This window comes from Psammomys obesus, unplaced genomic scaffold (genome assembly GCF_907164565.1).
Source record: "Psammomys obesus unplaced genomic scaffold, mPsaObe1.curated_primary_1811, whole genome shotgun sequence".
Lineage (NCBI taxonomy): Eukaryota > Metazoa > Chordata > Mammalia > Rodentia > Muridae > Psammomys > Psammomys obesus.
Window position 1 is genome coordinate 3380981 of NW_026586550.1, and position 24536 is coordinate 3405516.

General features: G+C 41.1%; 1 protein-coding gene and 1 pseudogene across 2 annotated transcripts; one reads left to right on the forward strand and one right to left on the reverse strand.

Moving 5' to 3' along the window:
- Positions 1–731: 731 nt before the first annotated feature.
- Ccdc28a (coiled-coil domain containing 28A) lies at positions 732–24231 on the reverse strand. Of its 2 annotated transcripts, XM_055602113.1 has the most exons (6): positions 23840–24231; positions 21881–22080; positions 10372–10535; positions 7452–7606; positions 4167–4189; positions 732–1289 (listed from the first exon to the last, which is right to left on the reverse strand). In XM_055602113.1, the coding sequence occupies exons 2-6, from the start codon at positions 22036–22038 to the stop codon at positions 1235–1237; spliced, it is 555 nt and encodes a 184-aa protein (XP_055458088.1). In that variant the 5' UTR covers positions 22039–22080; positions 23840–24231; the 3' UTR covers positions 732–1234. The 2 variants fall into 2 exon arrangements, with proteins under 2 accessions (XP_055458088.1, XP_055458087.1); XM_055602112.1 differs by lacking the exons at positions 732–1289; positions 4167–4189 and adding an exon at positions 6271–6505 and having other exon boundaries at positions 23840–24228.
- Positions 9309–9382, forward strand: LOC129672650 (small nucleolar RNA U3; annotated as a pseudogene).
- Positions 24232–24536: the final 305 nt, after the last annotated feature.

Sequence of the window (24536 nt, forward strand, 5' to 3'; positions counted from 1 at the left end):
ATGCAGAGCTATTTGCAATTGATGGCTGCTGGGGGAGTGGAAGTCATTTTTCTTTGGAGGTGTGGCTACTTGTAGGCTGCCCATGGATGGCCCCACATCCATGCACATATAGGCAGCACTAAGAGGACCCAGTGAGTTGTTAAAATAGAATATGAAGGTGGGAGGAGGAAATACTAGGGGTTCAGGAGTGGAAGAAGGGAGTTGGGAGTGGTATGATCAAGACACATTGTATATACTTCAAATTGTCACAAATTTTATATATATATATATTTTTAAAAGGGTAGCTAGTGTAGTTCAGTGATAGTGTTTACTTAGCCTTCATGAAGCCTGGGTGTGATTCTCATCACTGAAAAGAAACGGGGAAAAGGTAGTGAGGCTGCATCTGCTGAGCTTTCCTGGCATCAGCTTCATGCTAAGCATCTTTCATGCACTTCTATTATTCCTTATGCAACCACTACCAGCTGGCAATTCCTCATATGCTACATTGGAAATGAAAGTTGAACTCAACCTGAGTACATGCACATTAGACAGCTAACAGAAAGATGGGATCGAAATCAAGGTCTAACTTTAAAGCCATGTACTTTCATTAAACAGTATTTAAATGTGCAGAAGGTACAGAATTCACAGAGATGGTGCAAAATCTTCATCTTTTACACACACAGTTGACTTTGGAGGATTAAACCCTTGTTTCCAGATTGACTACAAGGTCTTCCAAACAGACAACAGAGACAATCGTTTAAAACAATCACTTTATTAAAAATAGCAAATCTCACAAATACTTATTAAACATTTTTCATTGGCCATTGGGAAACACACCTCATGTGTACTGATTGTCTGACGTAAACTCAAGGTAGGCTGCCACAGGAGACCTGTACATCACCAACATGTGACCCACACTGGGTCAGTGCGGTGACAGCAGGAAGGATAAATCCTTCAGCCCCACGGAATATTTAGCACAATGCATTTCAAGTATAACCCTTAAGGCAACAGAAGAAAGCACAGCAGCACAACTCTGTATCCCACTTCCTGATCAGACCTGCAGCCAGGCCAAGGCCTCCCCAGCGGTGAATTACAGCAAGCACAGCGACTAGAAGCGGCATGTGAACAGAATCATCGCACTTGCAGTTTCATTACTTGAATTTTGTTGTGGAAGGTGATTCTGCCATTGGATTCAGCTGGAACAGCAATGACTGCTGCTTCTCTGCAAATCCCACAGAGCAGGCTGCAGGCTGCTTCAGCTGGTAGATGTATTGGGAACATCCTGCGCATCTGCCAAATGCAGTTTCTGTCTGAATTCATCAGTTAAGAAGATTTTCACTTTAAACTGAGTACTTAAAATTTCAGGAATTTACACTCAGTATCCAAGAAACAGAAGACATAGGGGAAGGGACGGGGGAAGGAAGTGGGGAAAGGATAAACAGAGTGAGGTAAGGTGGGAGAGCAGAAGAGGCTTAAAGGGAATTGGACAGTAGCTCAATGCAGAGAATTATGCTATGTGTATAAGTCTGAAGCTTAAAAACATTTATTTAGCATTTAGTTATGTAGTCTCAAGTTTAAGTCCTTCTGCCTCAGCCCCCAGTGCTGAAGTTATAGGAGTGCAGCCTCATGTGACGCAGCAAGAACCATTTTCATGATAGATAATCAGTGAAAGTGGAACATTAATGACTAATTGAATTATGACAATGCCTCAAGATGCTATTTTATCATGTTTAGGAAACAATTTCCTTATAAAGCCCAAACATGAAATATTATCACAACTCTATAATTTTTTCTATAATCTTTATCATCCTCCAAGAAAACTGTGAACAAAACTGAATCCCTTCATGTGTTCCCTTGTCCTTTCATTTTGCTCGCAGACTAAACTGTTTATCCATTGTCCACCTTTCAAGGGTCAGTTCACACAGTGATCTGAATACACTGAGAACAACTACGAGTCAGCACATATACATGGCAGAGGTTGCAAAACATAAGATAAGCATGGCCATGGAAAGTACCGTTGTCTAGTTAGGTCGTTTGAGATTTAACACATGGAAAAATCATCAGACAGAAAAGTAAGGTAGAATGTCAGGTTACAGGTACAAACCAAACATTTGATGGGAGTGGTCAGCATGACTGTCATCTGTCTGATAAGAAGAGGAAAGAAGGACAGAGTGTCTCTGTATCAGAAGCCCAAGCTGAACAACATGGAAAGAATGAACATGATGTGCTATCTTAGCTCCTAGACATCTAAAAACACAGCTTAGTGGGAATAAAAACTCTAATATGATATATACATTGTAATCACCTATGAAAAGGCCTTTAAAAGTTAACGATGGTTAAAAACAAAACAAAACAAAACAAAAAAAACCCAACAATGTGGAAAGCCAGCACTGGTGGGAGTGAGGCAGAACGATTGCTGCAAGTTCAGGACAACCTGGGCGCACAGTGAATGTAGGCAACTCAGGGTATAGGGGACTCAAGGTGAGCCTGATTGAAAAAAAAGTGATGTTTTAAGAAGATTATTTAATGGCAATGTCTGAAGTTTAAAGAAACATATAAACTACAAATATGATTTTTAATGTTCCTATCATTGAGTTTAAAGGGAAAAACAGGTGATATTAATTAAAATAATATATGCTGCTTACTCGGATATATTTAAATTTAAAGAAAATTTAAATTTCTTGTGTGGAGGTGGCCATGCCATAGTGTAGATGGAGCTCAGAGAACAGCTTTGTGGAGTCTGTTCTCTCCCTCATCTTACATGGTTTATGGTCATAAAAGTCAGATCACTATGCTGAGGAACAAGCACCTTTCCCCACTGAGCCATCCTGTTGGCTCTGTTCAGACATAAATGTTCAAAACTTTAAGTTACACGTGGTACACTGTAACTCCAGCACTTGAAGGCCTCACAGTATCATACAATGGAGGCCAGCATGGCCTACTTAAGGAAAACCTTGTCTCAAAATAACAGCAACAATGGTTTCAACCCATATTCATAATTGAAATGTTTTATGTTTTTTTAACTTCTGAAATTTAGTATCCTCATTACAGTTAAAGCATATTTTAACTATGACTAGCTAAACATATGCCATATGCTCAACAGCTATACAGCTAGTGGCTTCCATATCTAATATTAAAGCTGAAGTTGGAACATAAAATCAAAACGTTGACTCATCAAGTTCCACGCACCTGCAGTTTCTCTCATAGAGAACGAAGGAAGGGTAAGAGTAGAAGCGGTAAGAGCTGACTACTTCAGAACGGCAAGTGGAATTCACACTCATGTCCAAGCTCAAAGCAGCAGCACAGACTTAATCACTGTTACTGCCCAGTTGAGCAATTAATCCCAGTAAAGTGTCACAGCAGGAGTCAGGCTTGCTCCCTATTCTACCTTCTGTGTATCCTACCCAGTTGAGACGTTTCCCGATACGTACCATTACACAAAGCAGCTAGGATCGCAGACGCCCTAGAAGATGTTAACGTCACATCGTTAACATGTACACCACATTCCAAACACTCCTGTCTCGTGTCATTATTGCACTCAAGGGTCCAGTCTCCCTCTCGTGAAAGCATGCTAAAGGTAATATCATTTCATATTATTCTTAGCAATAAAATTCTTATCAGCAATTGTGTTGGCAAACAAGTTAAAAAAAAAAAACAGTTTGAAAAGTTCTTTATGTCATAGTCTCAAACTGAAATACCAAAATCAAAATAACCTCCCTGTGACTTGGTGTTTTCCTTCAAGTGAACTCACTCCTGTGCTACTTCAGCATGCAGATGGCACCTCACAAGCTGTGGAAGGACCCCTTGAAAGCTGTGGTTTAGTACTTGAATTTCAATTTTATGCACCTTAAGTAATAATGTTAAGTGTATCTTTGGATATCTGGTAGTTTCAGAATCTAAAAGTCAAAATAATTTGTATAGTCCAATACACAATTTCCAAGACTTGAAAAGTAATACTTAAATTTGTTGTGAAAAATGTGAAAACAATATAAAACAAAGAACAAAGTAGACACAGAATTTCAGCATACAAAATTATGAAACAAATTGATCTGGAAACTAAGTGAAGAGGCATAGCCCTAGTAAATAAAATAATAAAGTAAAGTAAAGTAAAGTAAAATATGGTAAAAATTATTTACCCGGAAAAATAGATTATGAACTTTACACTGTTGATAGTAGACAAAGGATACATAGAAGAATTCAATTCTTCTAACTGCAACACAAAGAAACAAACTGAGTATTAATTTTTACAAGATAAATATTAATAGGCCATTGTAAACCATGTTTTAAAATAGCTTCACATAGGTTTTCTTTAACTGAAAGAAAAGCTATTAAAAAATTTTCTCAAAAAATTTTTTTCTAAGCTGAGAAATTCCTTTTTACAAAATAACTATAAAGTAGCTGCTGCTTAAATGAAAGACCCTGAAAGGAGAACAGAAGCAAGTGATAAAGGCTAGAGCTTTGGAAGTCGTCATAGAATCATGCATAATGGCAATAATCTCCATTGTGTGTGTGTGTTGTTTTCAAAGAGTCTCAATATGTAGCTATAATTAGGTTGGCCTTGAACTCTACGTAGCCCAGGAGAGCCCTACCTCTTGATTCAGTAGCCATAGCGCTAGGATCACAGACACACGCCACTGTGTTCTTTTAACAGCCATTTTATCATTATTGGGTGTACTTCACTCTTCGTGTGTGAAGGCAGCACACATGGGGGCCAGAATATCACTTGGGTCTTGGATTTGGGTCTCTCCTACTCTTACACGAGTTCTAGGAATTGAACTCAGGTTCAAGTTTCACCATACTTGCCTTGCAAGCACTTTTTACCTCCTGAGCCATCTGGCTGGCCCCATGACTCACTTTTAAAGAATAGTTTCAAAAAACTAAAAAGAAAAGCCATTTCTGTGATCATAATTTTTAAAACTTTTATTAGTTACAAAAATATTTCAAAAATCATTTGATTCTCACCATAAGGTAGAATTTATTACTCCATGTCTTATTCTGTTTGGGCTCCTATTTTTAACAAAAATCATTAAATTAGTGGTTTGTAGAAAAAAAATAACCTTATTTCTATGGCTCTAGAGACCAGCCATCCAAGATTATGATGCAACAAACCTGGTGTCTGTCTCACAGAACAGCACTGTGTACTGTGTCCTCACAGAATGCAAGCACCAGGATGTCTTTTCAGTCTCTTTTCCTAGGACACCAATTCCACTCTTGAACTACATACCTTCCAAAGACCCATCTCCTGCTGCCACCACCTTCAAAGTAAGGACCTGAAAGTAGGAGTCCCAGAAGGATACTGACATAGGAAGGAGAAATGAGCAAAGAACTGCTGGCTGGGGCTGTAGCTTCGTGGTGGAGAGCTTGTCTAGCATCCACGTGGCCTCAGTTAACCTCCAGCTCCTCACAACACTTTAACAAAGAAAGACAGGTGGGTGGATAGGTAAACTAGATTGCTCGCTGTTACGAAGCACAATGCCAGTGTAAGCTTTGCATTGTGCCTCCTGGTTTCAAAGTCAGTGCTTTCCTAAATGCACCAAAAGTAAAGAAATTAAGCTTCTATTTAAGAGAACTAGAGCATAAGACATCAACTGAAATACTTGTGAAACTAATATTAAATGGCAGATCTGACATTTAAAAGTACAGGCTTGAAGGGTGTTTTGTTTGTGTTTTGAGAGACACATATTGTCCAGGCTGGCTTTGAACTCACTATGTACCATGTATGTAAGGCTGACCTTTAACTCCTATTCTTCCTGCAACCACTTCCAAAGTGCTGGGATTACAAGCATGCACTGTAAATCTTATAGGCTTAAAGTTTTAAAAGTATGAGTGGACAGCTGCCTCATGTCTACTTATTTTTTTAAAAAGTGAAAGTGAAAAAGAACAAAGAAAAGCTGGAGAAACAAACTCTTTTGCCATGGTGAACATGAAGCTAAAATACCTTGAAGTAAGTTATTTATTTTCCTTTGTTCTAAAAAGCAGTTGTGTGTGCTTAAGTTCCTATGTGTGTGGCAGAGGTCAATGTTGGGTGTCTTCCTCAAATGTTCTCCACCTTATTCTTTCTTTTTTTTTTTTTTTTTTTTTTTCTGAGACAGGATCTCTCACCAAACATGAAGCTCATACATTCAGCAACAACGAGGTGGGCAGTAATCCCCAGAGACCTTGTCTCTGCCTCTGTAGTGCTGGAATTGCAGGCGCTTTACACACGGGTGCTGAGAGTCTGAAGTCAGGCCCTCACGCTGGTACGGAGCCACCTCCTCAGCCCCCTAAAGAAGGTTTTCCTCAACCCCTAAAGAAGGTTTTAAAGATTTATTTATTTTTTTATTTCATGGGTATGAGTGTTTTGTGCACATGTAATCATGTGCATCACGTGTATGCCTGGTACCCTCAGAGGCCAGAAGAGGGCTTCAGATCTCCGGAACTGGAGTTATTGACGGTCGAGGGCCGCCATGTGGGTGCTGGGAACAGAATCTGGGTCCTCTGCAAGAGCAGCAAGTACTTTTAGCCGCTGAGTCAGCTTTGCAGCCCCCTAAAAAAGGTTTTAAAGAGGCAAATTTACAAGATGTCATGGGCTGAGTTGTGCCCCAGTCCATCCCCAACTCATACACTCTAGTTCTCGGCCATAATATGTCAGAATCTGAGGGTACTTTAGGACAGGGCCATTAAAGAGGTACCTGAGTCAAAATGAGTTCACTGGGGTAGGCCCTAATCCAATATAACCTTAACAAGAAGAGGAAGTCTGGACAGATGTACATGGGAGAAAAGTTAAGCGAGTATGAAGATGACCAACCACAATGGAAAACTGAGGCCTTAGGCAACACTCAGCGCTCACATCCAGCTCCCAGAATTGTGAGAAAATAAATTTCTATTGTTTAAAACCCCAGTATGTGCTGCTTTGTTATGGTAGTTCTAGCAAACTGATAGACACGTCAGTGTTTTAAATTGCTGTAAAGATCAAATTCTGGTTTGTATTTAAAAATAACCATCCAATCAGACAAAGGTTTTTTGACTGGTGTCTTCTGTGTACTTAAGATCTGTATATACATAAGGTCTATATGTAATACAGGCACATAAGTTTGCCAGGATTATGGTAATACATGTTTCCGTAAGTCTAAGTTTCAGCATTTTCTTAAAATATATTTCTTTAAAGAATGTTAACAGATAGGAAATGTGAGGACACTAACCTAAGATATTCCCATCTGGACACACACTGAATAATGCCATCTGTATGAAGTTCCCACAGAGGCCAGTTCATCAAGACAGAAAGAACAAGTGGTGTTACTAGGACATGGGGAGGAAAAACTAAAGCATAGGCTTCTTTAAGGGGTGATAAAAGTGTTCTAGATTAGATGGTGGTGATGACTGCAAAACACTGAATTATATAAACAAATCACCAATAGTTAAAATGTGATCTGTGTTATGTGTGTGTGTTGTTGCAAGAAGATGTTTTTTAAATAATACAGCACTTCACTCACATCAGACAGAAGCCTGTCCAGGTTGGCATCACTGGCCGCTTTCCGCTTATCCTCCGGAAGTTCCTCTAACTCCCCGTAGAGCTCCAAATTCAAGCGAGCTAATTTCTCCTGCATTCCCCGGACATGTTCCATCTGTTCTATGGAACACTCATTTCCTGAGGAAAATTCCAGAACATTAACAAAGATTAGTATTACAGCCTATAACCTCAAGGAAGAGCTTTTAAACTCCAGGTGCACAAGAGGAATCCATTTTCTTTGTTTGTAAATTGACTTGTTAATAACTATTTTTCTATGTATAATTACAAATATTTTTTTTATTTTTTTGAGACAGGGTAGCCAAGTTGGTTCAAACTCAAAATCTTCCTATCTTGGTCTCCTGATTGTTGGAAGCAAATATAATTTTTGGCCAGGAAAACAATGACCAACCTGAGAAATGATCCTGGGCCCTAAAGTAAAACCATGCATAAAATATTTTTTAAAGCAAAATCATTCTCAAATAGGGAAGATTTTTTTTCTTCCATTGTAACATTGTATACAGAAGTAACAGCACCATAATTATATCCAGTTTGACAACCGCCAGTTGAACTGGGAAGCTAACATTTTGTAGTATTCTGAGTAAAATGTAGAATTCTCTATGAATTTCAAGCACAAATTATTTTTCCAGCCAATTATATATTCTTCTTTTAGGAAGTATAAATGCAAATATTTATAAAGCATGACGTAATATTTTCAATCATATGCATGGTAATGCAAGACAACTTCACCACGGCACAAGTCCCATTATTTCTTGACTTAGGTCCAATGTGGTAAGATTTTTTTTTAACCTTCCCAGACAACTAATGTATATACACATGACATAGTCTGTATCTTCATCTGGTTTAAGTATACCCTCTGCAACCTCTTGGTACTCCTACTGAAAAGTAAAACAAAACTTTTTTTTCTAAATATATTGCAAAAATATACCATAACTCAGCTAAAGCTAAAATACATCCAGGTATGGTGTTATAAGTGAATTCCTAAAGAGATATGTGTTCAGGTGGAAAGAGAAAGAGGGGGGAGGAGAGGAGGAAGGAAAGAGACAGAGAGAATGAATGAAAATATGAATGAGTGAGTGAATGAATGAATACAGAGATAAAGACCTGACAAAGGAAAAGAGAGAGGAAGACATACCTAAGTGACCAGCCATGAGAAAACAGAAGCTTCATAAGGTATAAAGGACATGCTTTATAGCAGCTAAGAAACACTTAGTGATTCCCTGCAGGGATCCCAACCATCTAGGCTCTGATGCCCTCCTTCTGGGCATCAGATACATGTAGATAAGAGTACTCATATAATGTAAAATAAATATATAAATATTTTAAAAACAAATAAAATAAAATCTGAGCTGAATGTGGTGACCCACTCCTTTATTTTAGCACTGGAGGGTAGAGCCAGGAGGATCAGGAATTCAAGAACAGCTTCTGCTATATAATGAATCTGAGGCCAGCCTACAACATATGAGGCTCCGCCTCAAAAAACAAATGGGCTGAAAATGTAGCTCAGTTGGCAGAATGTTAGTCTAGCAGTGACAAAGACCAGAGTTCAATTCCCAGCCCTATATAAAAAGGGTATCATGGCATGTGCCTATAAACCTTAGCACTCAGAGGCAGTTGGCAACAGGAAAATCAGATTTTCAAGGTTATCCTCAGCTACACAGTGAGTTTGAAGTCAGCTTGAAATGCACAAGGCCATGTCTCAAAAAGGGGAAAAAACTCTCAGTGCATGGAAAGCTAAGGCAGAAGATCATGAACTCCAGGACAGTCAAGCTACATATGTAGCAAGACTTATTTCAAAAAACAAAAACAAAACACAAAAGCAAAGACTATACTTTCAGGGATCATTTCTATAGTTTATTTTTAAAAGCAAATTGAGCACACTAGGTCTAAATTTGTTTAAACAATAAAGACTTTTCCTAAATTTTAAATTAAACAAATGATATAATTTTGTTTTTCTAAAATGGATTAGGCTGCCTTCTGAAGAAGAAAGGGGTGTAAAAGCCAGTCCTTAGGGACAGAGAACCTAATTTACATAAGCATTTCTTATGGTTATTACATACATGATACATGTCCACACCCAGCTTTTTGCACGGGTGCTGGGATACAAACTCAGGTCCTCAATGCTGTGCAGAAAACTGTCTTACCCAATAGCCATGTCTCTGGTCCTGAAAAGTCCCTTTTAAAAATTCCCCCATTAATTTTAGAAAGCAAATCCTATCCCCTAACAATAAAATCTAAAATTTTAATATTTTATGTGTATATATTTTATGGCCCCTTCTCCCCCTCCTCTGACACTCTAAGTATGTGATTTTTTTTTTTTTTTTTTTTTTTTTTGAGACAAGTGTCATGTAATCCAGAATGATAATGTCTCTGAACTTTCTGGTCCTCCTGCCTCTACCTCCTGCCTCTACCAAGTGTTGAGATTAGAGGTGTTAGTTACTGTGCCTAGCTTTTATGCAGTGCTGGGGGGTTAAACCAAGGACTTTGTAAGCACTAGGCAATCTACCAACTACCAACAAAGCTACATACCCAGCTCTCCCTGTTCTGAGGCACAGCCACATGGAGTCTAAAATGGCCTCAAACTCAATATGTAGTTGAGGATGACTTTGAACTTCTCAATCCTTCTGCCTCTACTTTCTAGATACTGGAATTACAGGCATGAGTCACCACATCCAACTTCCCTTTTTAATAAAGAAAATGATACTCTGATCCTCAAATAACCAGGCGAGTGGTGCTGAGGAATGTGAGGAATGACACCCAAGGTTGTCCTTTGGCTTTCCCACATACACAAGAACTTATCAAATGAAAGGAAAAAGAAAACCTATGCAGAATATAGGATGCAAACCTCTCAAGACAAAGCAGTGAAGAGCACACTGATGTCTTACCAAATGCCTGAAGCTTTCCAGAGTGGAAATCATTCAGCAGACTAAGGAGCCCACGCTCCATCTCCTGGACATCAGAGACATCTGTGAGGAAGGAGTGCTGGATGGGAGTGGATTGAGGACCCTTCCCTTCTCCTCCTTGAGGTTTGTTCTTTTCTTTCATCACTCTGCGGAGTGGATGAAATTGGCGTTAGATCTTCCAGGTTTTTTTAGATTAAACTCCTGTTTAACTTCTTAGTTAAATAAATGAACTTTTTTTGAAAACAAGAATTCACAAGAAAGTCAATACTAAATAAAACCTCAAGCAACAGGGACTGTTGATCTCGGTGGCTGGCTCTTTGATCACCTCCCCCTGAGGGGGAAACAGCCTTGCCAGGCCACAGAGGATGAAAATGCAGCCTGATGAGACGTTATAAGCTAGGGTCAGATGAAAGGGGAGGAGGACCTCCCCTATCCATGGATTTGGAGAGGGGCATGTGAGGAGATGAGGAGGAGGATGGGACTGGGAAGGAAAAAGGGCAGGGATCACAGCTGGGATCCAAAGTGAGCAAAATGTAATTAATATAAAAAAATAAAAATTTAATAAAAAAATTTCAAAAAAAAAAACTTCAAGCAAGCAACAAATACAAGTAGTAAAAAAAAATCTCAAATATATAAAATGCAATGATTAAGAAACATAAAAAATTTAGTTAGTATATTTATGCAATATGTTAATTTGTTAAACTGAAACTATATTGAAAAGAAAATTGGTAAACCTTTTTAGTATCCTATTTTTTATTTTTCATATCTCAGTAAAATACAGCACATATTCTCTTTTCAAAGAGTTAGCCTTGAGCTGTTTATAGTTGGGTAAGTTTTTGTCGGGGGAGGGGGTGTTCCTTTTCTGGCCTTCAGAAGAGAGAACGCCAGGTGTGCTTGGCCTTAGGAGAGAGACATTTAAAATCCATCACCGAGAACCTGGTATTGCTTTGAAATCCGCCATCGTCCTCAGGCCCTGTTGAACTGATTCACGTAATCTAACTACTGCTCTCCTTAGCTACTGCCACCATCCTATTTCTTGACCTCACAACTTGCAACACCTTCCCAGATGGCCCACCATTCCTCCCCGTGAGGCAGTCAAATCCTTTTCTAAATAATGCCAGGTCAAATTTAAGCCTTTAAGAGCTAAGGCTAGCCTAAATCCAATACCCTTAAGGAACCCTAATTTCCTTGGGTGTAATTGTTAGAATCTTTAATCCTAATACAGAGGAGGGAAGCAGAGGCAGGTGGAGAGCAGCCTGATCTATACAATGAGTCCAAGCACAGTGAGGGCCACATACTGAGTCCCTGTTTCAAATAGAACTGACCAACCAACCTCTGATCTCATTAGCCTCCTAGAATCACATTCTGTCTTCTCATCTGAGTCCTGGTCCTACTTCACTTCCTGCCATCTGCCAGGCCACAGCTCATGAACTCTTCAAGTCACAGTCTAGCTGCTATTTCCCAGAAAGGTACCTGGGAACCATTCCAGTTAATTCTTATCACATACATCTGCATACAGCAGGCTCTCAGACACTAGAGAGGATTCCATGCACATTACAATATAAAATGAGAAAAAGTGGAATTCATGCAGCACACAACAGCCAGGCTTCTGAAGGTGCTATCAAAGTAAGGCTTAAAAAGACAAAAAGTGTTTGTGCTATCTTTAACTAGTACTATAGATTCTGGATTTAGTACTCTACATACATAGACTCAGTAACTCAAGTTTCACACTAAAATGAAGACCTCATCTCCACAACTCTACACTCAAGGATAAGATAAATCGGGCATGTGTATGTGTACATGCACCTTTGTATGATGGTCTGGGAGCGCAAGCTTGAGGAGGGGTGGGGTAAAGAAAGAAACTAACAACTCTTAAGAAATTTAGAATTCAGGCTAGTGAGAGGGTTCACTGGTTAAGGGCATAGTTGCTCTTCCAGAGGACCCAATTTCAATTTGCAGCATCCACATGGCAGCTCAAAACTGTAACTCCAGTTCCAGGGGATTCAATATCCTCTTCTGACTTCCACAGGCACCAGGCATGCACAAACATGAACACAAAGCACCCATGCAAATAAAATAAAAATATTTTAAAATAAAATAAAAAATATTTTAAAATAAAAATATTTAAAAATATTGAAATTGAGGTGGTGGTACACATCATCTGAGCACTCTGGAGGAAGAGGAAGGGTCCTATGTGATGGAGGCCAGCCTAGTCTATAGTGAGTTCCAGGCCAGCCAAGTCACAAGGAAAGGCTTACATAGCACATGTGTGTGTGTGTTATGTGGTGCACACACGTACATAGTTGTATGTACATGTATGTGCATGCATGTGTAGAGGCCAGAGGTTGATGTCAGGTAACTTCCTTCGCTGCTCTCCCACCTTAGTTTTTGAGATAGACTCATCAAACCTGGAACTTGTCATGTTGGCTACACTGCCTCAGCAACAAGCCCCAGAGTCCTTAGCTCCATATTGTCAGTGCTGGAGTTACATATGTACACTGCCACCCCTTGATTTTTACATGAATGTTAGGGATCCCAACTCAGGTCCCCAAGCTTGTGTAGCAAGTACTTTATCCACTGAGCCATCACCACTGCCCCAAGGCCTGTATTTTTTATAAAGGTATTTTATATGGTATTAAACCACATCATTCAGTATCTTAGTTTGCTTCCTTTTACTGTGATAAAGGCCATGACCAAAAGCAACCTAAGGAGGAAAGGGTTTATTTGACTTACAGTTTTAGTGCACCCTGAAAGGAAGTCTAGGCAGAAACTCAAAGCTGGAACCTAGAGGCAAGAACTAAAGCAGGGAGGGGGCCAAGATGGCGGCGCCGGGAGAACACCGTGTCTGAGAAGCAGGACAACACACTCCGTGCAGCGACCAGCAGACTGAACTCTGGGCCCTAAAAGAACAGCGATTGATCGTGTTTCCCAGGTGAGGAGAGGCTCCCACGGCGTGGGAATCGGTCGGGTCCACTCTCGGCTGCCCAGCCAGAATCCGGAAGAGAACCCAGCTAACTCGGACTTTGGATCTCCGGGCTGGTGCAGCAAGCCTGCCTGTTCCGATCACTTTCCCAGGCTGATTGGTGGGCACAAGGGTGCCTAAGGCTGGGAGTCCCAGTCGCAAAAAAAACCCCACGGGGAAGGAAAGTTGCCAGACTGGTCACGGGTCACCCAGTCTTTCCCTGGAAGGTCTCTCCGACCACGGGGACCTGCCGCCATCACAATTGAGCCGCGCACGGATTGCAGCTGCACGCCCAGCTCAAAATCCCTACTCCCTCTTCGGAGGAGGCAGGAGGTGTCCAGCAGAATCTGCCACAGACCACATTGTCTGTACCCCAACCCGAGATCGGGGCTGAGAAAACCCAATCCCTTCGGGCACTCCCCCAAACGCCGCCATAACCCTACCACAGCGGAGCAGAAGGATAAAGAGGCGCACAGCGGCTTCACAGTGCCGGAACTCCAGTGCTGCCGGCTGCTCCTAGCAAACAAACTACAGCTCGGGATCTGGGACTGTGGTCATTCTACACGTCCTGAGACTCTCCTGGGTCCAGCGCAATAAGGTCTAGCAGCAAGTTCTATCACCGGCCCCCCCCCCCCACCCCTGGCAGAGAAACGCTGGCTCAGGGCTCAGGATCTGACTGAGAAGCCCCAACCCCTGCTGGCACTCCCCTGAGAGCACCTCCTTAAGCTTGCCCTAGCAGAGGGGAAGGTCAGAGGGGAAGGACAGAGAGGCAGCCTGCCAAGGACACAGCACCCTCTCTCCAGCTCACCAAGCGGCCCCTAGCAGAGAAACCCAAGCTCTGGATCTGAGGACACTCAACCCTACCCAGTACTCTCTTGGGATCAGCAAACATAGATTCTACCACTAGGCTGCTTCTGGCAGAGAGATCTGGGCCCGGGATCTGGGATTGAGTACACCCACCCTAACTCTTTCCCGCGCCACCCAGGGACCAGTCAACATAACCCTTCCTGGCAGAGGGAAAGGACACAGGAAAGGTGGACACCGAGTCCTGCGGCCACAGTGTCACAGAGCTGACTGTTAGCCTGCCCGTGCACTTCCGCAGCAGGAACAATTCAGAGAGTAGTGAGCAAGGGGAACCCCTGTGCATTCCAACTGGTCCTGCAAGAGAGTGAGTGAGCCTTCTAGGGAGAGATTGCCCCAGACCCAGGGCCTCTCGACAGAAGCAACCAGACAAGATCCCTGCCACTCACACCCCTAGTGTGGGTATCATAGGGATTCTTGGGATAGCGACCCCAACATTTAAGCCTCTGCCTTGTGGGTCCACCAGAGTAATCCAGGCAAACAATCCCTGGATCTCAGTCAGAACTGCGTAATAGTGGCTTGCAGGCCACTGCAATAGTCAGAGAATCCACGCATGCACACTGCGACCGCTAAAAGCACACGCGAATAGCGCCAGCGTCACATTCCTTACTTAGGCAAAACTGAAAACACAATGCACACTCCCAAAGCAGTGAACCTCTCCCATCTTCCTAAAAAAACAGTCCAGAAAACAGAAAGAGAGGATCATAGTCCAAACTACAATCTCGAGGATTATAAACAGATGGCTAGAGGCAGACATAAGAACACGCCCAACAAAAATCAGAACATAATGACCTCACCAGCAACCCCACAAAACAATGGACACTTCAATTCACTAGATATACAAGAAAACGACCTCAAAACTATGTTTCTCCAGCTATTAGAGGCCCATAAAGATGAAATGAACAAAGCCCTCAGAGAAATAGCCAAAGAAATCGAGACTAACCAAGAGGAAACAAATGGTGCTCTCAGAGAAATGACCACAAAAACTGAGGCAAACAGAGAAGAAATGCACAAAGCTCTCAAAGAAATGTCCACACAAATGAAGGCAAATAAAGAAGAAATAAACAAAGCTCTCATAGAAATACAGGCAATTATACCCAAAGAAGTAGAGGCACAATTAGTGATACATAGAGAGGAAATGGACAAAAAAATAGAAGCTATCATTGAAAAGCAGAAGTCCACATTCAAACAGATGAAGGAAATGGTGCAAGACATGAAAACAGAATTAGAATCAATAAAGAAAACACAAATAGAGAAAAACCAGGAGCTGGAGAACATAGAGAAAAGATCAGGAACCACAAAGGTAAGCATCACCAACAGAATACAAGAAATGGAAGAAAGAATCTCAGGAGCCAAAGATACACTTGCGGAAATTGACACGTCTCTCAAAGAAAAAATAAAATCAGAAAAGTTCCAAACACAAAACATCCAAGAAATCAAGGACACCATGAAAGGACAAAACCTAAGAATAATAGGAGTAGAAGAAAAAGAAGACATCAGGCTCAAAGGTCCGGAAAATATTTTCAAGAAAATTATAGAAGAAAACTTTCCGAACTTAAAGAAGGAGATGCCCATAAACATACAAGAGGCCTACAGAACACCAAGTAGACTAGACCAGAAAAGAAATTCTTCACATCACATCATAGTCAAAACACTGAACCTACAAAACAAAGAAAAAATTCTAAAAGCAGCAAGGGAAAAAGGCCAAGTAATATATGAAGGTAGACCTATCAGAATCACACCAGATTTCTCAACAGAAACTATTAAAGCCAGAAGGGCCTGGACAGAAATCATACAGTCCTTAAGGGACCACAGATTCCAACCCACACTACTATACCCAGCAAAACTTTCAATCAACATAGACGGAGAATTCAAGATATTCCAAGACAAAACGAAATTTAAACAATATCTACATAGTAACAACCCAGCTCTACAGAAGTTACTAGAAGGAAAACTCCAAACCAAAGAAAACAACTACATCGAAGGAAACAAAGGAAATAGATAACTACACACACACACACAAAAAAAAAGACAAGCAATGAAACTCAGTGACACCACCAACACCACATCTAAAGTAAGTAACAACTGTTGGTCACTAGTTTCTATCAACATCAACGGACTCAACTCCCCAATTAAAAGACACAGACTAACAGAATGGTTGCGGAAACAGGATCCATCATTCTGTTGCATCCAAGAAACACACCTATGCAACAAAGATAAACACTACCTCAGAGTAAAGGGCTGGAAAAATGTCTTTCAAGCAAATGGTTCCAGAAAACAAGCGGGAGTAGCCATCCTAATATCTAATAAAATAGACTTTCAACCCAAGTTAATCAAAAAAGATAAGGAAGGCCACTATATTCTCATCAAAGGAAAAATCCACCAAGAGGATATCACAATTTTGAATATCTATGCCCCAAATACAAGAGCACCTACATTCGTAAATGAAACAATATTAAAGCTTAAATCACACATTGATCCTAAAACCCTAATAGTGGGAGACTTCAACACTCCACTCTCACCAAGGGACAGATCAACTAGAACGAAAACAAATAGGGAAATAAAAACACTTACAGAGACCCTAAATCAAATGGACCTAATAGACGTCTACAGATCTTTTCATCCAAACTCGAAAGAGTATACCTTCTTTTCAGCACCACGTGGAACCTTCTCCAAAATAGACCATATAGTTGGTCATAAAGCAAGCCTCAACAGATACAAAAAGATTGAAATAATCCCTTGTATTCTATCTGACCACCATGGACTTAAGCTGGACCTCAACAACAACAGAAATAACAAACTGCCTACACGCACATGGAAACTGAACAACTTGCTACTCAACGACAGCTGGGTTAAGGAAGAAATAAAGAAAGAAATTAAAGACTTCCTAGAATTCAATGAAAATGAAGGCACAACATACCCAAATTTATGGGACACATTGAAAGCAGTGCTCAGGGGAAAATTTATAGCACTAAGTGCCTGCAAGAAGAAATTTGTAACATCACATACAAACAACTTAATGGCCCAACTGAAAACCCTAGAAAAAAAAGAAGCAGATACACCCAAGAGGAGCAGAAGGCTGGAAATAATCAAACTCAGGGCTAAAATCAATCAATTAGAAACAAATAAAACTATTCAAAGAATCAATGAAACAAAAAGCTGGTTCTTTGAGAAAATCAACAAGATAGACAAACCCTTAGCCAAAGTAACTAAAAAGCAGAGAGAATCTATCCAAATCAAAAAAATCAGAGATGAAAAGGGTGACATAACTACAGACACTGAGGAAATTCAAACAATCATTAGGTCATACTACAAAAGCCTATATGCCACAAAATTTGAAAACCTAAATGAAATGGACAATTTTCTTGATAGATTCCATCTTCCAAGATTAAGTCAAGATCAGGTAGAAAGACTGAACAGCCCTATATCCCCCAAGGAAATTGAAACAGTCATTCACAGTCTCCCCTCCAAAAAAAGCCCTGGGCCAGATGGTTTCAGCGCAGAATTCTACCAGACCTTCAAAGAAGTGCTCACACCAATTCTCCTCAAACTATTCCACAAAATAGAAACAGAAGGTACATTACCAAACTCATTCTATGAAGCAACAGTCACCCTGATACCTAAACCACACAAAGACCCAACAAAAAAAGAGAACTTCAGACCTATCTCTCTTATGAACATTGACGCAAAAATACTCAATAAAATACTTGCAAACCGAATCCAAGAACACATCAAAGATATCATCCACCACGACCAAGTAGGCTACATCCCAGGCATGCAAGGGTTCAATATACGGAAATCCATCAATGTAATCCACCACATAAACAAACTGAAGGACCAAAACCACATGATCATCTCCTTAGATGCTGAAAAAGCATTTGACAAAGTCCAACACCCATTCATGTTTAAAGTCTTGGAGAGATCAGGAATACAAGGCATATATCTAAACATAGTAAAGGCAATATACAGCAAGCCTATAGCCAACATCAAACTCAATGGAGAGAAACTTAAATCAATCCCACTGAAATCAAGGACAAGACAAGGCTGCCCACTCTCTCTCTACCTCTTCAACATAGTACTTGAAGTCCTAGCCAGAGCAATAAGACAACTAAAGGAGATCAAGGGGATACAAATAGGAAAGGAAGAGGTCAAAGTGTCACTATTTGCAGATGATATGATAGTATATATGAGCGACCCCAAAAGTTCAACCAGAGAACTCCTCCAGCTGATAAACACCTTCAGCAAAGTGGCAGGATACAAAATCAACTCAAAAAAATCAGAAGCCCTCCTGTATACCAAAGACAAAAGAGCCGAGAAAGAAATTAGGGAAACAACACCCTTCACAATAGCCACTAATAACATAAAGTACCTTGGGGGTGACACTAACCAAGCAAGTGAAAGACCTGTTTGAGAAAAACTTCAAGTCTCTGAAGAAAGAAATTGGAAGAAGATCTCAGAAGATGGAAAGATCTCCCATGCTCATGGATTGGTAGGATTAACATTGTGAAAATGGCCATCCTGCCAAAAGCAATCTACAGATTCAATGCAATTCCCATCAAAATACCAACTCAATTCTTTACAGACCTTGAAAAAAAGATTCTCAGCTTCATATGGAGAAACAAAAAACCCAGAATCTCCAAAACAATTCTGTACAACAACAGATCATCTGGAGGTATCTCTATCCCCGATCTCAAGTTGTACTACAGAGCAATAGTAATAAAAACTGCATGATATTGGCATAAAAACAGGAAGGAGGATCAATGGAACCACATAGAAGACCCAGAAATAAACCCACACACCTATGAATACTCGATTTTTGACAAAGAAGCCAAAACCATTCAATGGAAAAAAGACAGCATCTTCAACAAATGGTGCTGGTCCAACTGGATGTCCACATGCAGAAAAATGAAAATAGATCTATATTTATCACCCTGCACAAAACTAAAGTCCAAGTGGATCAAAGACCTCAACATAAAACCAGATACTCTAAATCTGTTAGAAGAAAAAGTGGGGAACAGCCTAGAACTCATTGGCACAGGAGACAACTTCCTGAACAGAACACCAACAGCACAGGCTCTAAGAGCAACAATCCATAAATGGGACCTCATGAAACTGAAAAGCTTCTGTAAAGCAAAGGACACTATCATCAAAACAAAATGCCTGCCTACCGATTGGGAAAGAATCTTCACTAACCATTATCTGACAGAGGGCTAATAATCCAGTATATACAAAGAACTAAAGAAGCTGAAAAGCAGCAAACCAAGTAATCCAATTAAAAAATGGGGAACAGAGCTAAACAGAGAATTCTTGACAGAGGAATATCGAATGACAGAGAAACACTTAAAGAAATGCTCATCCTCATTAGCCATCAGGGAAATGCAAATCAAAATGAACCTGAGATATCACCTTACACCCATCAGAATGGCCAAGATGAAAAACTCAAGGGACAACACATGCTGGAGAGGTTGTAGAGAAAGGGGAACCCTCCTCCACTGCTGGTGGGAATGTAAACTGATACAACCACTCTGGAAATCTATCTGGCGCTTTCTAAGACAATTAGGAATAGTGCTTCCTCAAGACCCAGCTATACCACTGCTAGGTATATACCCAAAGTTTGCTCAAGTACACAAAAGGGATATTTGTTCAACCATGTTAATAGCAGCATTATTTGTAATAGCCAGAACCTGGAAACAACCCAGATGTCCATCAACGGAGGAATGGGTACAGAAATTGTGGTATTTTTACACAATGGAATACTACTCAGCAATCAAAAAGGAGGAAATCATGAAATTTGCAGGCAAATGGTGGGATCTAGAAAAGATCATCCTGAGTGAAATATCCCAGAAGGAGAAAGACAAACACGGTATATACTCACTTATATAGACCTATAAGATATGATGAACATAATGAAATCTATACATCTAAAAAAGATAATCAAGAGAGCGGACATGGGGTAAGATTATCAATCCTCGTTTAGAAAGACAGATGGGATGCGCATTGAACATATGACAGGAGTCTACTGAGCGCATTTGAAAGACTCTAACTAGCAGTGTTTTCATGCAAAGATTCATGACCAAACCTTTGGCAGAGTACAGGGAATCATAAGAAAGAAGGGGAGTTAGTCTGATGAGGAAAGGATAGGAGCTCCACAAGGACCAAATATATCTGGGCACAGGGTCTTTTCTGAGACTGACATGCAACCAAGGACCATGTATGAATGTAACCTAGAACCTCTGCTCAGATGTAGCCTGTGGTAGCTCAGTAACCAATTGGTTTCCCATAGTGAGGGGAACAAGGACTATTTCTAACAGGAACTCAATGACTGGCTCTTTGGCCTCCCCACCCCCCAAGGGAGGAGCAGTCCTGTTAGGCCACAGAGGAGAGCTTTGCAGCCAGTCCTGAAGATACCTGATAAAACAGGATCAGATGAATGGGGAGGAGGTCCCCCCATTAGTGGACTTGGCAAGGGGCACGGTGGAGATGAGGGAGGGAGGGAGGGACTGGGAGGGAATGAGGGATCAGGACACGGCTGGGATACAGAGTTAATAAAATGTAACTTATAAGAAAAAAATAAAATTCAAAATAAATAAAGAAAAAAAAAGAACTAAAGCAGGAGGAACTCTGTTTATTGGCTTGCTCAGCCTGCTTTCTTATATAACCCAGAACTACCTCCTCAAGGTAAGCACTGTCCACAGTGGGCTGGGATCTCCCACATCAATCACTAATCAAGGAAAACACCCCACAGAATTGCCTACAGGCTGATCTGATAGAGGAATTTTTTTTCAGCTGAAGATATGGCTTCCCAAGTGACACTGGTCTGCATCAAGTTGACAAGAAATACCTCAAATGTTGTCCATCACAGTATCTGTACTCTCTTTAAAAATGGAGAATCCATTATGGATTTTAAGGTTTTGGTGTAGCAATTGTATTTTTCTTCTTTCAAATTTGGAAGTTCTTATCTGCCTGATAACTCCATCAATTAACACCTTCCAAAGAAGAAAACAGGCAAAAACTACAAAGCTCTACTTACTAAAATTTGCCTTCTTTATGCATACGTGTGTCTATGCATGGCGGGATGCATGCTCATGTGTACGCAGCTGTTTGTATCCATGTGGAGATCGGAAGACACTCTGTGTCTGTGCATGAGGGGGTGCGTGCTCATGTGTATGCAGGGGTTTGTTTATATCCATATGGAAGTCAAGACACTCTCTGATCTTACCCCAGCAGCACCTGGGGCAAGATAGTTTGTCTCATTGGCTTGGAGCTCACCAACTAAACAAGACTGTCTGGCCAGCAAGCCCCAGGAATTGTTTTGTCTTCCCTAGGGCTGGGATTGCTGCAATAGGCTACCATCCCTGATACTTTTTTGTGGGTTCTAGGGAAGAAACCCAAGCCTTCAGATTTTTAAGACCAGAGTTTTACCAACTGAGCTATCTTTCCAGGCCTGAGAACTCCTTTCTGAATATTTATTCAAATGAAACTCTCATAAGTGATGCTTTAAAAGTCAAAGCATAGGCTGAGACTGTAGCACACAGGCAGAGCATAACATGTGTGAGGACCCAGGTTCAATCTGCAGCACTGAAAAAAAAGTCATACCATGACAGTGAAAAAGGTTGAAGAAGGTAACTATTTATTACCAGTTTACTGTGAAAACATCAAAGAACTGACCTTTTTAACCTTGGCCTCTGGGAAGTTGACTGTGATGTAGGATTTGAAAACCCTGTGCTTTTACTAGTTGGGATGGCATTTTTTTTGGCATTAACAACCTGAGTAGAGTGGGCACTGAAAGGCTTGGGACTCTTCCTCTTCACTTTCCGTTCTTCCATTGTTTTAAGTTCTTTGTTGCATCAACACCAGCTTCGTAAGACCTAAACACAGAAATATGGTGATGACAGCTATGTGCTGTAATTCATACAGTGAGAGTCAAAGGCATGTTCCATAGTCCAAAAGAGCAAGATTTTCAAGTCATTTGTGTGTCATCTACTTTGCTAATGCACATAAAATTATCTAATAATTTTTAGCATTTTCTCTATTCACACAGCTTCTAAGTATCTTGCCAGGCAGTGTTGTTGGTCCTGGGATAGCAGCAATGTGTAAGAAAAAGACCTTACCCTTAAGAAGACACCATTATATAAGGGAACCAACATAAACAAATCACCCATGCTACACTCCATCCTTACTGAAGCTTTAGCTGGCCTTTATAGCTCCCTTCCAAAGCTTACTCAAGTAGATGTATCTCAGGGTATCAGCAGTCTAAACTGCAACTTGAAGGCTTATGCAATATACATTTATTTATTTACTTAGAGACACGGTTTGACTGCTCTGCAGACCTGTGCACCACCACAACCACCAAATCCAGATCTTATTTATTATGTCACTATGTAGCTCTGGCTGGCCTGGAACTCAGAGATCCACCTGCCTCTGTCTTCTGTGTGCTTGGATTAACGGTGTCAAAAGTGTATACCACGTCACCTTTTGCTTTTAAGAAAAAGTTTTGCTCTATGTTCTTGGCTGGCTGAGAAATTACTATGTAAGCCATGCTGACCTCCAACTGAGTGCTAGGATTATGGGCTTGTGCCACAAGACTGTCTGTTTAGATCTGAATTTTTCTTAACCCTATTATTAATGTATCACAAACCATCAGAAAATGTATATCTATTCCTTCCTTCAAATTGTTAATTGCATTTTGAATATCAAGTCTTTAAAAAAAAAACACTGTGGGGCTGGAGTGATGGCTCAGCAGTTGAGAGCACTGGCTCCTCTTTCAGAGGACTCAGTTTCGATTTCTAGAACCAACAAAGCTGCTTAAAACAGGAACTTCAGTCCCAAAGTATCCAATGCCCTCTTCTGGCCTTCAGGGGGACAGTTTGCATAGTCATACATGCAGGCAAAACATTCAAACACATCTAATAAAATTTAAATTTTTAAAGTGCTGAATTTAGTCCTGCTACAACCATTTTAAAAAAACTCAAACTGACTACCGTCACTCCCGAAAGAATTACTTGGCAATTAAAAAGTTGATGCTGAGTTTTCGGTTTTTGTTATTATTTTGCTATCTAATGGACAGGGCTTTCTTGGAAAAGGGTACAGTGTTCAGTCTCTAATCTCAGACACCAATCTGAATCCACCGGAGTCATTTGGGAACATTTTAAATATAATACAGACTAAATGGAACTTTAAAGATGACTGAGCAGGTTTCCAAGAAAATAAGGATCTGTATAATTCATGATACACATAAACACACTAACCTTTAAATCTAACGGTGCTAATACACATTCGGTGACAAAAGAGGAAAGAAAACAGTTAACACGTAAAGCATCACAAATAAACCAATGGTCTCCGAGGAGCCAAGCTTGCGATTTTCTCATTTCTAAAGGATAACATCTGTCACAAGGCCGCTGAAATCCTTTTTGTATGACCGTAAGCACCAGGGACCTTTCCGAGGAGGGCGAACTGCTCACGGTTGAATGTTAGGCCTTGCTTTCAACCAGAATCACCGGGGGTGCCTCTGGGCTTCACCCATTTCCCTTCCGCAATCCACCTCAGCGATGACCCATCAGTACCCAGCAGTGACCAGAGCAGGTGCTGAGGAGCCCGAAGGAGCAGGTTGCGGAGTCTCCTACATACCCGAGGAAGATGCTGTGCTCTCCCGTTTCTCAACTGGAAAAGGTCAGAGGGCGTCCAGAGCCTCTGCCACAGAAGCAGCAAGCGCCCAGGTCGCCAGCCCCGGTCTGCAGCCCGACACCCGCGCTTCCACAGAACCCTTTGTTTACGGAAGTGACGTAATCAGGGCGGGCCCTCTATGAGGTAAAACCCCGCCCCTTACAGGTCACTTAACGCTGCTCCGGTCTCCGCTTTGTGCTCCGTGCTCCCTTAGCCGCCTTCAAGTATGGCTCCTGCGGCCGCGGGAAAAAGGACTTGTTGCTGGCCACTCCACTTCTGCCTCTGTGATGGCCTCGTGGGAACTGGCAGTACCGTGTCCTCACCGGAAGCGGCCAGCCACCTCGGAGAATGACAGCCCCTATTCACTGCAACTCCCGGCGTGCCGTTCGAGCACACCTGAAGGCGGAGCCTGTTGTCATCCTAGCAGCGGATCCACATCTCGGATTGGCTGCCTTGAGTGTGGCTTGAAAAGCGGCTTTTGGTTCAGCCAACCGTGCAGAGCGGACCAGTGGGATTCTGTAAAAGCTAGAGTCCAAGCACTTCAGTTCTGTGGGGAAATGAGGTTTGTTTAGGTACTGTTCCTGTATGTCTGGGTGTCTTAGTTTGTTTTTCTTTTTTGACAGGGTCTCGTAGGGCCGAGACTGCTCTGGATTTTGTTGTT